At 46.7% G+C, this 14,149-nt stretch overlaps 1 protein-coding gene and 1 long non-coding RNA gene across 4 annotated transcripts in view; one reads left to right on the forward strand and one right to left on the reverse strand.

The window, feature by feature from the left end:
- Positions 1 to 14,149, forward strand: part of ddx27 (DEAD (Asp-Glu-Ala-Asp) box polypeptide 27) — a 17,367-nt gene continuing 3,218 nt past the window's right edge. For all 3 annotated transcript variants that reach the window (XM_088071322.1, XM_088071320.1, XM_088071326.1), the window contains exons 1-15: positions 1 to 228; positions 1,281 to 1,430; positions 3,191 to 3,250; positions 5,358 to 5,550; positions 5,751 to 5,803; positions 5,884 to 5,970; positions 10,288 to 10,393; positions 10,476 to 10,649; positions 10,922 to 11,072; positions 11,159 to 11,258; positions 11,375 to 11,516; positions 11,592 to 11,745; positions 12,249 to 12,330; positions 13,117 to 13,294; positions 13,994 to 14,100. In XM_088071322.1, the coding sequence (XP_087927448.1) occupies positions 145 to 228; positions 1,281 to 1,430; positions 3,191 to 3,250; positions 5,358 to 5,550; positions 5,751 to 5,803; positions 5,884 to 5,970; positions 10,288 to 10,393; positions 10,476 to 10,649; positions 10,922 to 11,072; positions 11,159 to 11,258; positions 11,375 to 11,516; positions 11,592 to 11,745; positions 12,249 to 12,330; positions 13,117 to 13,294; positions 13,994 to 14,100 (1,821 nt within the window). In that variant the 5' untranslated portion in view covers positions 1 to 144. The remainder of the gene's footprint in view (positions 229 to 1,280; positions 1,431 to 3,190; positions 3,251 to 5,357; positions 5,551 to 5,750; positions 5,804 to 5,883; positions 5,971 to 10,287; positions 10,394 to 10,475; positions 10,650 to 10,921; positions 11,073 to 11,158; positions 11,259 to 11,374; positions 11,517 to 11,591; positions 11,746 to 12,248; positions 12,331 to 13,116; positions 13,295 to 13,993; positions 14,101 to 14,149) is intronic.
- LOC148190310 (uncharacterized) overlaps positions 13,175 to 14,149 on the reverse strand; it is an 8,380-nt gene continuing 7,405 nt past the window's right edge. The window contains exon 3 of the long non-coding RNA XR_015775235.1: positions 13,175 to 13,314. This is a non-coding gene — a long non-coding RNA (uncharacterized LOC148190310). The remainder of the gene's footprint in view (positions 13,315 to 14,149) is intronic.

Below are 14,149 nucleotides of genomic sequence, written 5' to 3' on the forward strand. Positions count from 1 at the left end.
CATGAACCGGAAACACACCAAGTTTACTTCCTGTTTCCGTCAACACACGTGTGGATCTGAGAGAGAAGAGAAGCGACGGAGAACCTGAACAGAACCCCAGCAGAACCTCAACAGAACCCGTGTGGTCCCGGTCCACAGTCCGCCATGTTGGAGCAGCTGGGTTTGATCGGGACGATCCGGGACGAGGAGGAGAGTCCGGAGGAGCCCGACACCGAGTCCGAGCAGGAGGTGAGTCCGTCCGAGACGAACCAGAGCCCGGCTGCAAAACAGCAGATTTACCGCTGAGAGCTCCGGGAGGTTTCGGATCCGGAGACAAAGTTACAGAAGGACTCTATCAGGGCTCCGCGGAGGGACAAGTACCGCAGTCCTGCGTCCACTTTCTACTGAAGTACATCTACTGAAGTGTCAGCATCGAAATATACTCACTGGAAATAAAAGTACTCCTTATGGAGTTTTTGGCCAATTTAAAAATCCACAAAAAGTAACTAAAGCTTCCAAATAAGTGGAGCAAAAAGTACAACATTTACGTCAAGTGGAGTATAATAATGGAAAAAAAGGAAACGTGATACTCGAATAGAGTACAAGTATCTCGAAGTTGTACGTAGTTACATTCAGCACAGTTTAAAACAATGAAAACTTTGTGTTCAGTTGTCTGTGGATCAATAACAAAGATTTAAAGTGCTCGATCGATCCATCGATCAGTCGATGTGCTGACACAAAACTGATCTGAAGTCAGCTCGGTGTTTTTCCTCAAACATCAACTCTCAAAGCTCTGCGGGGAAATGTCTCATTTTAATTTCAGTGTCACACGTGGCTGTCTGTGCTACACCTTTATTTATTTATGTGTTTGTAGTATTTATTTATTTGTTTGTTTGTTTATGTGTTGATATATTATTTATTTATGAGTTTATATATTTAGTTGTTTATGTATTTATTTATGTGTGTTTGTGTTTCTATATTTTTTAAGTATCTTTTAAAAACAGGTGAGCACTCAGCAGGTGGCGTAGTTCTGATTTGTTACATTAAACGGCTTCATTCAGGGTTTTAATGGGTGAAATCAAAGTTCGAATTCACCCAAATAACTGAGAAAAAATAATTCATTTTGCTTTAGTGGCATTAAGCAGATGATTTTTAGTTAATATTTGTTATAAAATATTAAGTCAAATATAAATGTGGTTGTATTTAGGTGTCCACATTCATAAACATAATGTGTGTGTGTTAATACATGTATGTATGTATTAATTTGTGTGTGCGTGTGTGTGTGTGTGTGTGTGTTTGAGGACGAGCCGATCGTCTTGAACAGGAAGAAGAAGTTTGGGAGTCGAGGAGCGAAAGACTTCAATGCTGACTTCGAGTTTGGAGAGCGAGACGCTCTGAGCCGGGATGACGACTGGGTGATGGCTGACGTTATGAAACAGATCAAGAACAAGGTAGAACCTTACAGAACCCAACATAATCCTGCAGAACCGTGTAGAACCCTGTGTTCACATTTCCCACAATGCTACTGACCCTTGACCTCACCACGTGACGTCAGTGCCTTTCGGACACAGTCTGTGTGTTAATTACAGACATGAGATTAAAGTAGATCAGTTTTTTTTTTTAACATTTTCAGGATCTTTTAAACACATTTAATGAGAGTTTTAACCTTTAAACACTGTTTATTTCCTCTTAATGACCTTTGAACGAGTTTATGAACTGAAATTGTCATAAATTTAAAACCAAAACAGAAGTTTCGTTCCCACTGCACAAAAAACCCGCTATCACCCGCTAACATCCGGCTTTTTAATGCAACTGGAATTTGTACTATCGGCATTCACACCCGGGTCACATGACTGCAGCAGAAACGGGTTTTTATCTCCGGCTCTGATCAGCATTGATGGGAGCGCAACACCTGGGCGAACGTGGTTATTTCAGCTGCTTAACCGGCGAGATGCAATGACGCGCCGTCACTGATTACCCTCCATCTCCTCCTAAACAGCTAAAACACTGATCCAAACACATCTGCAAAAGAAACCACTGAAAGTTTTCAAAGACCTCTGATCCTGCTGCTGTCTGCTGTTCACCTGCCCGTCTGTGACGTCGCACGGACACACCAACAAGACAACACACGCACACGCACACACACACACACACACACACCAGCTGAATTCCCACTGCAGCTTCACTCTGTTTTCCCGCCTCTCTGCTCAAACTTTTTTCAGTCTTTCATTTGTCTGGATGGATCATTGACAGCAAACTGTCATTTATAGAGACGTTGAGAAAAATACGTCTCACAAAAATACAATTAAAAGTGCAAAATGAGCACAAAATAATCTAACAATTAAAAACAATACAGTTCAAATAATGACATTTTCATAAATACGATGAGAAAAGATGAAAATGATTTCAGACAGACGGTGACAGAGTTATTGGTGATGTGAAGTGACAGATGCAGTGAGCGAGTTTCGGAGGGTTTGTGGCATTGTTCATGTTTTGGAGACGGAGAAGGTATCTTTGTCTCTTTTTTCTCTTTTTGGCTTAATGTCTTAAAAAAAACACGGAAGAAGGCGACACGCAACTGAACAAGAAATTGACCAAAAATTATCAAGAAATGAAGAAAATGTTACAATGAAATTACCTACAAAATAAGGCTAGGAAAAAAACAAGATAATGACCTCAAGAAAGTGCGAAAAAGTTGATTTTTTTTCCCCCTGTAACGTAAATTTAAATATCATCAAGAGAATTATAAATATAGTTTTCTGGACATTCTCTCCCCATATCTCATATCTAATAATCTCCATCATTTGTAGGTCATTTTTTTCTGTCGCCTTTTAGTTTTTGCAATCTGTGGGACATTTCTTGCCAAGTTGCTCATTATAGTTTTTCCGTGTTTTTGAAATAAACCAAACCAGTTTTCTCAGGTGCCAGAGGGGGAAATGCGTGAAAATACGTGTGAAAAAATGTTCAGACTTTTCAGGGCCAACAGACAGCTGCTCACACCTGCAGGACTTTTCATCTCCTCTCAGACGAGTTTCTCCTCTCGGAAGAGTTCCTCCTTCAAACCGGACGATGCAGCTGCTGAACGCTGCGATCGCAGAGATGCGAAGGATTCAGCGCTGAAATCTGAGGCAGATGATTTCTGATGAATGACAGACGGCGTGTCGGTTCTGCGCGTCACTGTTGTCATTAACTGTCTGTCCGTCTGCTGCAGAGAACCGCCACCACGCTGGACCAGAAGATCGAGAAGGTCCGAAAGAAGAGGAGAGCCGAGGTGAGTCCGAAGGTTCCACTTCCTGTCTGTCAGCCTCTGTGTTGTGTTGAGTCCGGTATCCTTGGAGAGGTTTTGGGCTGTCCCAGCTGAAAAGTAACCATGGTGACAGAAGCGTGGCGATCTCTGTGGTCAGGGCTGTGAGACAATGGTCTTGCGTGATGTTGGCTGATATTTGGCATTTGGTTATCTAACGTTAGATAACGTTACCTTTGATTGTATCATTGTTTGAAGAGCGAGAACTCTCATCTGACTCACCATCATCGCTCAAAACATACTTGAATAATATCCATGTAATGCCCAAGCAATACCTGAGTAATACCTGAGTTATACCTGAGTAATACCTGAGTTATACCTGAGTTATACCTGAGTAATACCTGAGTTATACCTGAGTAATACCTGAGTTATACCTGAGTAATACCTGAGTTATACCTGAGTTATACCTGAGTAATACCTGAGTTATACCTGAGTTATACCTGAGTAATACCTGAGTTATACCTGAGTAATACCTGAGTTATACCTGAGTAATACCTGAGTTATACCTGAGTAATACCTGAGTAATACCTGCCTGATGCAAAAGCCCTTGACCAGCAGCCCAGGACGGGGCAGCTGTGACAGACGGGTTTTGGTAAACCTCCGTTCACTCGGAGTAAACCAGCTGTTACAGATGTGCAGAGAGACAGGGACACACTCGTCTGACACTAACTGCAACCTGACACACACACACACACACACACACACACACCCGGATAAATGTCGGTGATGGTCTGCATGCTCTGTGCAGAACATGCAGACCAAGCTAACGCAGGTTAGTCGGCAGCCTGCGGGAAAGTGTTTATGTGTTGCTAGGCAACAGCTGTCGCGTCCAGCGGCTGAGGAACTATTTGTGTCGGCGGAGCCAAAAAAATCATTAAATAAACAAACAAATCATGGAGCGGCCTCTAGCTCACCTGCTAGAGTGTGTACCCCACATGCCGAGGCCTTTGCAGCGCCCCGGGTTCGATTCCGGCCGGTGGCCCTTTGCTGAGCGTCATTTTCACTCTCTCCCATAATTCCTGTCATTCTGCAGCTGTCCTATCAATGAAAGGGAAAAATCCCCCAAAAATAATCGTAAAATTCCCCAAACAAATCCTAATCTGTTGTCACTTGTTAACTAATAAAAGGCGCTCGCAGACCTGTTGTGGAATAGAAATATCTCTCCGGAGGTCGTGATGTTGTTGTATTTCATTGTGGCCGTGATGGCGAGTCACCAGAAGATGCCTGAAGCCTGACTGACAGGCTCCGCCCACCAACAGATCTCACGAGGTCGTACGCGACTGATGATTGATTTACACGCCGTAGAAACACTCATGAACTCCGTGTCACGTTAATCTTCGTGTGTACTGTCACCATGTCTGTCTGTTGCGCTTCCGTCTTCAGTCGGCTCGCCTCCTGATTGGCTGTTGTTCTGTTCCACGTGGCAATCCACAGAGTGCTCGGCGGTCCACGGTGTTCCCGCCAAACAACAGGATTTCTGATTGTTATTATTGAACATGTTTAATTTTATCATTTGAACGCAGCTCAGGATCATTTGAAGGACTATCAGCTGATCAGCCTCTGCTGACTTTGGTCAGAATCAGAATCAGAATCAGAATACTTTATTCATCCCAAGGGAAATTCTGTTCGTAACAGTGCTCCGCTCAACAACAACAAACAGGTAAGAAAAACAAGACAATGCACAAAGTGCACATAATGGGAGGTGGGAGAAGTAAAGTCGGCCAGATTATCTTGTAACGTGTACTCGCTTTAAACGCCTGAGGTGAGCTGGCCTTCGCCTCCATCTGAGCTACAGGCCGGCAGCTGGCCGGCAGCTCGTCATTGATCCGCAGCTTCTGTCCGAGCTCAGCAGCTGGGGAAGTAAACAGACGGAGAGCTGAAGATTTTTGGAAACTTTGCTTTCAGCGTTTACGTGTTGTTGTTCAGTGTGCGTCCTTGTCTCCTAAGAGCAGATTTCTGGCCAGCGTCCGCCGCTTGGCTTTATTTCCTCGTGTTGCCTTAATCTTTTTGAAACCGAAGGAAAAAATGTGTTTTTAAAAACAGCCGTGTGGGTGATGCAATGTGACATCTGCAGGAGAAATCAGCTGAGAGCGACAGAGGCTCTGCAGGGAGGAACCAGGAGGAGGAGCAGGAGGAGCAGGAGGAGCAGGAGGAGGTGAAGCCCACTGCAGAGGAGGCTGACAGAGGTGATGATGATGAAGATGATGAAGATGATGAGGAGGATGATGAGTTTGATTCCAGTGATGAAGAGATTCTGACCAAATCAGGTGAGTCCATCAGAGACTTTTATTTTGATATCTGACAGGAAGCAGAGATGGATGTTTTAATAACTTGATAATCAATAAATGAAATCAGCTGAACTGTGGTGCTGATCAGAAAACGGATCTTTGTTTTCACTTTATTGTTAAAAAACAAACAAAGTTTAAGATAAATGTCTCTTCATGGCTGACTTCCTGTTTCCTGTCAGACACCCTGAGAGACAAAGAGCGTCGGGGGAGGAGGAGGAAGGAGGCAGAGGAGGTGAGGAAGAGGAGGTGATGACTTCAGCGTCTTCATCAGGCTGAGCTGGTTGCCGTGGTAACGGGTGTGTATGTTTTCAGGCCGCGGAGGCATTCTGCGAGGACGCGTCTCAGTACGATGATCAGCTGACCTTCGATGACATGAACCTGTCCCGACCGATCCTCAAGGTGAACCTCCGCCCCGCAGCCTCCAGGCCTGGAAAAGTTTGGGAAACTAAATACACCCTGAAAGTTTTGGAAAAGGCCTTGAATTTAGTTTCACAAACCTGTCCAATAACACATGATGTGTTCAAGGACCGTCAGAAATGTAAAATTCTACAATTCTACAATTTCATTTAGCAGACGCTTTTATCCAAAGCGACGTACAACACAAGCAAGAATTTAGACTTAAGGATAAAACCCTTAGTAAGTGCAAAAAGTGCTTCAGGTGTGATTGGTCACAGGTATTGCCGTCTAGTGGCAGAAGTCGGCACTTCTTCTGCCACTAGACGGCAATACCCCCCCCCCCCTTTTTTTTTTTTTTTTTTGCAACCAAAGTAATAACCAGTAGCGATCTCAGCATCTGAGATTCAACAATCTCAGTATCACTACTTACAATGACAGTCAACATACAACATCACACAACTTTGTCAGTGCTAGATAATCATTAGGTGCTGGGTTTTGGACCTTCTGACTTGCTCTACCCCAAAGGGCAAAGCGGAGAAGAGTCAGGTTAAGTGCCGAGGTGTTCTCGGAACAAATGAGTTTTCAATTGTCTCTTAAAAGTAGAAAGGGACTCAGCAGATCGCACAGAGTTTGGAAGTTTGTTCCACCATTTGGGAACAACAGAAGAGAAGAGTCTGGCTAGAGATTTAGAGCCGTGCTGGGCTGGAAGCACCGGGCGTCTTTCGCATGCAGAGCGTAGTGGGCGAGAAGGAGAGTAGACCTGGATCGGGGATTCCAGGTAGGCTGGAGCAGTTCTTGTGATTGTTTTGTAAGCCAAGAGAAGTGCTTTGAATTTGATTCTGGCTGCCACTGGAAGCCAGTGAAGAGAAATTAGCAGCGGGGTGACATGTGCTGTTTTGGGCTGGTTGAAGACCAGACGTGCTGCTGCATTCTGGATCATCTGAAGAGGTTTGAATGAGCATGCAGGGAGGCCTGCCAGAAGAGAGTTGCAGTAGTCAATGCGTGAGATCACAAGAGCCTGAACCAGAAGCTGTGTGGCCTGTTGGGTCAGGAAGGGTCTGATCTTCCTGATGTTGTAGAGGGCATAACGACAAGACCGAGAAACTGAGGCCACATGAAACTTTAAAGGTCAGCTGGTCATCAATCGTGACACCCAGGTTTCTGGCTGAGTTTGTGGGCACAAGTAGGCTCGAGTCTAGTTGGACACTGATCCGAGGCTGAACAGATGGACAAGCTGGAAAGACCATGAGTTCGGTCTTAGACAGATTTAGCTGAAGGTGGCGTTCCTTCATCCGTGCGGAGATATCAGCCAGACACGCTGATATCCGAGCTGAGACTGTTCTGTCATCAGGTGGAAAGGAGAGGAAGAGCTGAGTGTCATCAGCATAGCAGTGGTAGGAGAAACCGTGGGAGCGGATCACTGCACCGAGTGAGGTGGTGTACAGAGAGAAGAGTAGGGGACCAAGCACCGACCCCTGAGGAACCCCTGTCGATAGGCCATGTGACCTAGACACCTCTCCTCGCCATGACACTCTGAAGGATCTGCCTGTGAGGTAGGACTTGAACCACAATAGGACAGAACCTGAGATGCCGAGCTCAGAGAGTGTGGAGAGGAGGATTTGATGGTTCACCGTGTCAAAGGCAGCAGACAGGTCCAGCAGCAGTAGGACAGAGGATTGACCAGCAGCTCGAGCCAGTCTCAGTGACTCAGTGACTGACAGGAGTGCAGTCTCAGTGGAGTGGTCACACCTGAAGCCAGACTGAAAGGAGTCAAGTAGGCTGTTGTTCCGCAAGTGTTCAGAGACCTGGTTGCTGATTGCAGCCACCTTTTCAGTGAAAAAGGAGGCAAACATGTCTGGAGTCAGTGTAGGGGAAGGCTGAGCAGCTGGAGGAGAAAGCAAGGAGTTAAACACCATAAACAGTTTTCTGGAGTCAGTAGCAGCACAGATCTTGTTCTGATAGAAGGCTTTCTTAGCGGACTGCAAGGATGAGGTAAAGGAAGCAAGTTTCTGTTTGTATGAGGACAAATCAGTGGGTTCTTGGGATTTACGCCACTTTCTTTCTGCTGCCCTGAGTCCAGTTCTTTGTTCTCTCAGAGCTTCAGAGAGCCATGGACTTGGTTGTTTTTTCTTGGCTGGTTTGGACACCAGGGGGCAGAGTTTGTCCAGAGAGGATGCCAGAGAGGAACAGAGTGTTTCTGTAGCCTCATTAACAGAAAGTGAGGAGAAGTGTGAGTGGTCAGGCATGGCAGAGCTCACCTCATCAGACAGCTGTGCTGCTGTGAGGGACTTATGGTTTCTGCGGAGGGAAATTTTCTGAGTGGGTGTCTGCAATTGCAGAAAGGTAGCTGCAAATTTTACCAAGAAATGGTCTGACAGGTGTAGAGGGGTAACTGTCACATCTGCTATGGAGCAGTTACGAGTCAGCACCAAGTCATGGACTTTACCATCTTTGTGGGTGGGAGGAGAAGGAGCTAGTACAAGTGCAGAGGAGGAGAGGAGTGCCAGAAAGTTGTTTGCCAGAGTACTGTCAATGTGAATGTTCATGTCTCCCATGACAATCAGTGGTGTGCCATCATCAGGGATGTCAGAGAGTAACATGTCCATTTCAGAGACAAAGCCATCCAGATTACCCCCTGGTGGGCAGTACACAACCAGAATATATGCTTTGATGGGAGCAGTGACATTTAGAGCATGATATTCAAATGTTGTGTTGCTGCTCAACGGGCGCAGTGTGGAAAAAGACCAGTTGTCAGGAATGAGCACGCCAGCACCGCCTCCTCGTCCAGTGGAGCGAGGGGTGTGGCTTAGCGTAGCGGACTCGGAGAGTGCAGCTGGTGTAGCTGAGTTTTCTGGGCGGATCCATGTCTCAGTCAGGGCTAGGACCTGAATGTCTGAGAGTTTCACCAGTGAACTGATGAATTCAGTCTTGTTAACTGCGGACTGACAGTCCCAAAGACCAAAGGTAAGTGAGTGTGGGCTGGGACCACTTTCTGGGAGAGCGGACAGGTTTTGCGGATTGCCTGTACGGCAGACTGTGCGTCTTTTTCGGTTGCCAACAATGACCAGGATGCGTGAGAGACACATTGTGCGTTAGACTGAAAACAGACAGGCGGCAGCGGTAGTCGGTGTCCTTGCTCGGTGGACTCGCGCAGGTAGACTCGCAGGTCTTCACACTGTGTGGGCTGACGCTTTCGCTGACGCTCAAGCGCAGTCTGTGCCCTTTTAGGTACCTGAACACAGTCACAGCTGTTTCCAACTTGACTGATTGCGCCCAGCTGAACCGCCCCTGTCTGGTTTCACTTGGGCAATCAATAGAGGGTGTGACCCGCGTCAGCTGACCTCACCTATTGTTGCAGAGAGAAACTGAAAGTCCAGAGCTAAGCACTTAACAACCCCCCAACACAAAAACAAACCCAAGCAAGATTCACTTTACCTAAGCTGGCTCAATCCTTCTTCTGTCTAAGATTCAGTGCTATAATCTCAGTTTTTACAGTTTCGGGCTGATAAATGGGCCCATTTTTGGTGGTTTTTAAAGACAACAAGTCTTCCAAACCCGAGGGGCCTGTAGACGTGTTTTTAAAAAGTTTATTATTTTTTTGCCATTAATTGCAAAAAAAAAAATCCTTTTAAACATAAAAAAACCCACAAGATTTTCTGTTTAAAAATCGACAAATTTTAAAGAATTTTTTTTTAAAAATTGCCAACAATTAAAAAAAACATTGCCAACATGTTTTAAAGCAAACATGCCTCCCAACACGTTTGGGCTTTCCACAGTCCTGCCCTCGAGCAGAAATCCAAATCATCCGTCCCTCCCCAGTGCTTCAGTAATATTTACCCCCCCCCCCCATAAATAATAAACGGTCCCCAAGTTATATTTAAATATTCAGTTTTTATCCTGTTCTCAATTCATTATTTCTTAAGTAATATAAATATTTAAAAAGTTATTTTGTAGTAATGAAAAAGAGATTGTTTGCTTTTTAAAGTTTGACTTGAAGTCCTGGAAAAGTCCTGGAAAAGTCCAGGAAAAGTCACTTAAACATGTGAAAAACACTTAAAAACACTAACACTTAAAACGCATTAAACACACTTAAACAAACACTTAAACACGTGAAACTTAAACATGTGAACATTTAAACACGTGAACACTTTAACTTTGGTTCCTGAGCTGCGCACATCCGTCTTCACAGATCTTCCCACCCTGCAGCTGATTGGCCTCATGCTGCGGTTTCCTCCCAGATTTCAGATCTCTGACGGCCAGGTCGGGTCTCTGACGGCCCCATGTTGTGGTTGTGTGTAAGCTGCCGTTGTGTCCCTGCAGGCTGTCACAGCTCTGGGCTTCAAGCAGCCGACTCCCATCCAGAAAGCCTGCGTCCCCGTGGGCCTGTTGGGCCGAGATCTGTGCGCCTGCGCTGCTACTGGGACAGGTAAGATTATACTGGGACCAGTTCACCACACTGGGACAGGAAGTTGATTGAGTAATAACAGGCTGACTTCCTCTGTGCTCAGGAAAGACGGCCGCCTTCATGCTGCCCGTGTTGGAGCGTTTGGTTTATAAGCCCAGGACGTCCCAGGTGACGCGGGTCCTGGTTCTGGTTCCCACCAGAGAGTTGGGGATCCAGGTTCACTCTGTGGCCCGGCAGCTCGCCCAGTTCACCTCCATAACCACCTGCCTCGCAGTCGGTACGATGACTTCCTGTTTAGTGTCAGCGTACTGGTCTACTGACCCAGACTCAGATGCAGTTCTCTAGACCCTGGACTCTGGTGTCTAGACTTTGGAGTGTCTCTGGTTTTTGGACTCTGGACTCAGACTCTGACTCTGACTCTGACTCAGACTCTGACTCTGACTCTGACTCTTGACTCTTGACACTTGACTCTGGACTCTGGACTCTGGACCCTGACTCTCTGTGGACCCTGGATGTGGACTTAGGTAAGCTGTGTGGTTGTGTGTCCAGGTGGGTTGGACCTGAAGTCTCAGGAGGTGGCGTTGAGGGCAGGGCCTGATGTTCTCATCGCAACACCTGGTCGGTTGATCGACCACCTTCACAACACACCAAGCTTCGAGCTGACCCACATTGAGATCCTGATCCTGGATGAGGCCGACAGGTGAGCACTGACACCTGCAGGGAGGGCGGGGTCATTCCTGAGACCGAGACTCACCTGTTCTGTGTCTCTTTGTGGTTCTCTGTCAGGATGCTGGACGAGTACTTCGAGGAACAGATGAAGGAGATCATCCGCCTGTGTTCCTACAACCGACAGACCATGCTGTTCTCCGCCACCATGACGGAGGAGGTGAGGTCATGTGACCTGTGTTGGGGCGTGTCTGTATCACTTGACCCCTGTCCAGGTGTTTCTGTGTCATGTGACCCACGTAGGTGTTCAGAGTATGTCGTGACGTGTGTCTGCAGGTGAAGGACCTGGCAGCAGTCTCGTTGAAGGAGCCGGTCAGGATCTTCGTGAACAGTAACACTGACGTCGCTCCGTTTCTGAGACAAGAGTTCGTCCGAATCCGACAGAACCGAGAGGGAGACAGAGAGGCGGTGGTAGCAGGTAGGCCCTGATGACAGAACCCGCAGTATCAGCGTGGAACCGTTACCCTGACGTTCTGACTCCGTGTTCTCTCAGCGCTGCTGACTCGCACGTTCCAGGATCACGTCATGTGTTTCACCCAGACCAGAAAACAGGCTCACAGACTGCACATCCTGCTGGGACTGATGGGACTGAAGGTCGGAGAACTGCACGGAGAACTCAGCCAGAACCAGAGACTGGAGAACCTCAGGTACACACACACAGAACCAGAGACTGGAAAACCTCAGTTACACATACACAGAACCAGAGACTGGAGAACCTCAGGTACACACTGACAGAACCAGAGACTGGAGAACCTCAGGTACACACACACACAGAACCAGAGACTGGGGAACCTCAGCCAGCGTCCACTTCCTGTTTCAAATTAAAAGCCCTCAAGTGTACTTGTTCTTTGTGTTTTGTGAAGTACTGATGAAGTATTTTGAATAGTTTTTTGAGCAGTCAGTGAACTCTAAAGTAACTGAAACAGGTTTCAGACTCGGCGAGCAGAGAAACCGCCGCGTGTGATTGGTTGTTTCTGTCGGATTCTCCACACAGGAAGTGAGGTGATGTCACCGCGTACCTGAGAGAATAGAAATCGGCCCCACGATGGTTTTGAACAGTTTGATGTTTTCTGAATTAAGGAACTCGTCTTTTCGGGTTCTGCCGGCGGTCTGCAGGTTTAACCCTCTGTGTTCTGCTGGTTCTCTGCAGGCGATTTAAAGACAATCAGATAGATGTCTTGGTGGCGACGGACGTAGCAGCCCGAGGTCTGGACATCGACGGAGTGAAAACGGTGAGAGACACTTTCTGCACAAGCTGCCACCATCCACTCTGCTTCCTGTCCAGTCTGTGGAGTTATTATGGGATGCTTTTTGTTTGTTACCAAAGCTCTCGGTGCTGTGAGGATGTCGGTGCTTTGACTAAGTGATGAACCTTGTTGTGTTGACGTCCTGCTGTGGACTCTGTGGGGATCCTGCAGAGTTCCTGTCAGTCCTGATCCTGCATGGATCCTGAACAGCCAGTTTAGTTTAGTTGTGTTTCAAAGACACAAAAATAAAATTAACAACTGTAAACACTTTGGAGGAGAGTCCGTTTTATTTATTAAACCCATAATCACGAGTCAGTTTACAGCTGACATCATTAAACACGTGAAGATCAAAACAAAATCCACAAAAAAGGACGAATGACAAAGTTTGTTTTTACAAAGTCAGATCAATCTGAGCTGTGAGTCTTTGAAGCTTAGAGTCTTTGCAGTTCAGAGTCTTTGCAGTTTAGAGTCTTTGCAGTTTAGAGTCTTTGAAGCTTAGAGTCTTTGAAGCTTAGAGTCTTTGCAGTTTAGAGTCTTTGCAGTTTAGAGTCTTTGCAGTTTAGAGTCTTTGCGGATGGTTTTGAAGGACCATGATGTGGATGTTGATCATTGTTGCTACAATAACTTTGGTTTTAAATCCACAGAAATCAACTAAAATATGGAAAACTTCATCGTTCAACACATCTGAAGACATGACTGTCCCTTTCTCTCTATGTCTCTGTCTCTCTGTGTGTTTGTCTTTCTGTGTGTCTGTCCCTGTCTGTCTCTCAGGTGATAAACTTCACCATGCCGTCCACAGTGAAGCACTACGTCCACCGTGTGGGCCGGACGGCGAGAGCGGGTCGCTCAGGACGCTCGGTGTCTCTGGTCGGAGAGTCTGAGAGGAAGATCCTGAAGGAGGTGGTGAAGTCGGCCAAAAGCAGCGTAAAGGCTCGAGTCCTGCCGCCAGGTATCACACCTGAAACACACCTGAGACACACAGACAGACAGAAAACAGGACACATAGTAAAAGAGATTTGTTTATGAGGATCATAGACGTTGAGATTTGACGTCTGGTTTTGGACGAAGTCCCCACATTTCTCCTGGTCAGAAAACAGGAACGAGGTTTATTTTATCAGCGTGAAGCTGACGGGAGCCATCGGTACAGCGTCCGTCAGGAGAACCAGGACTGGATCAGCGATCCTGTCAAGTAGCACAGATTATAATCTGGGACTGCAGATTAAGACGCACCAGTTTATGGTGTGGAAGCCGATCCTGCAGCTCGCCGAATCCAGAAGCTTAAATCTGTGGTTTGATGTTTACATGACAGTGTCGTCTGCATAGAGACCAGCACACCAGCTGGACTATGCAGCGCTTAATCTGTCTCTCTGTCTCTGTCTCTCTGTGTCTCTCTCTGTCTCTGTCTCTCTCTCTCTGTGCCTCTGTCTGTCTCTGTCTCTGTCTCTGTGTCTCTCTCTCTGTCTCTCTGTCTCTCTGTGTGTCTCTCTCTGTCTCTGTCTCTCTCTCTGTGCCTCTGTCTGTCTCTGTCTCTCTGTGTCTTTCTGTGCATCTCTATGTCTCTGTCTCTGTCTGCCTGTCTCTCTATGTCTCTGTCTCTCTGTGTCTATGTTTGTCTCTGTCCCTGTGTCTCTGTCCCTGTGTGTCTCAGAGGTGATCCTGAAGTTCAGAGACCTGATCTGTAAGCTGGAGAAGGACGTGGATGCAGTGATGAAGCTGGAGAGAGAGGAGAGAGAGCTGGCGGCATCTGAGGCCAAGGTTTGCCGTCGCACGCTGTCGCACGCTGTCGCACGCTGTCGCACGCTGT

The sequence above is a fragment of the Plectropomus leopardus genome, chromosome 2 (genome assembly GCF_026936395.1).
Source record: "Plectropomus leopardus strain MGB_pleo_1.0 chromosome 2, ASM2693639v1, whole genome shotgun sequence".
Taxonomy (NCBI): domain Eukaryota; kingdom Metazoa; phylum Chordata; class Actinopteri; order Perciformes; family Serranidae; genus Plectropomus; species Plectropomus leopardus.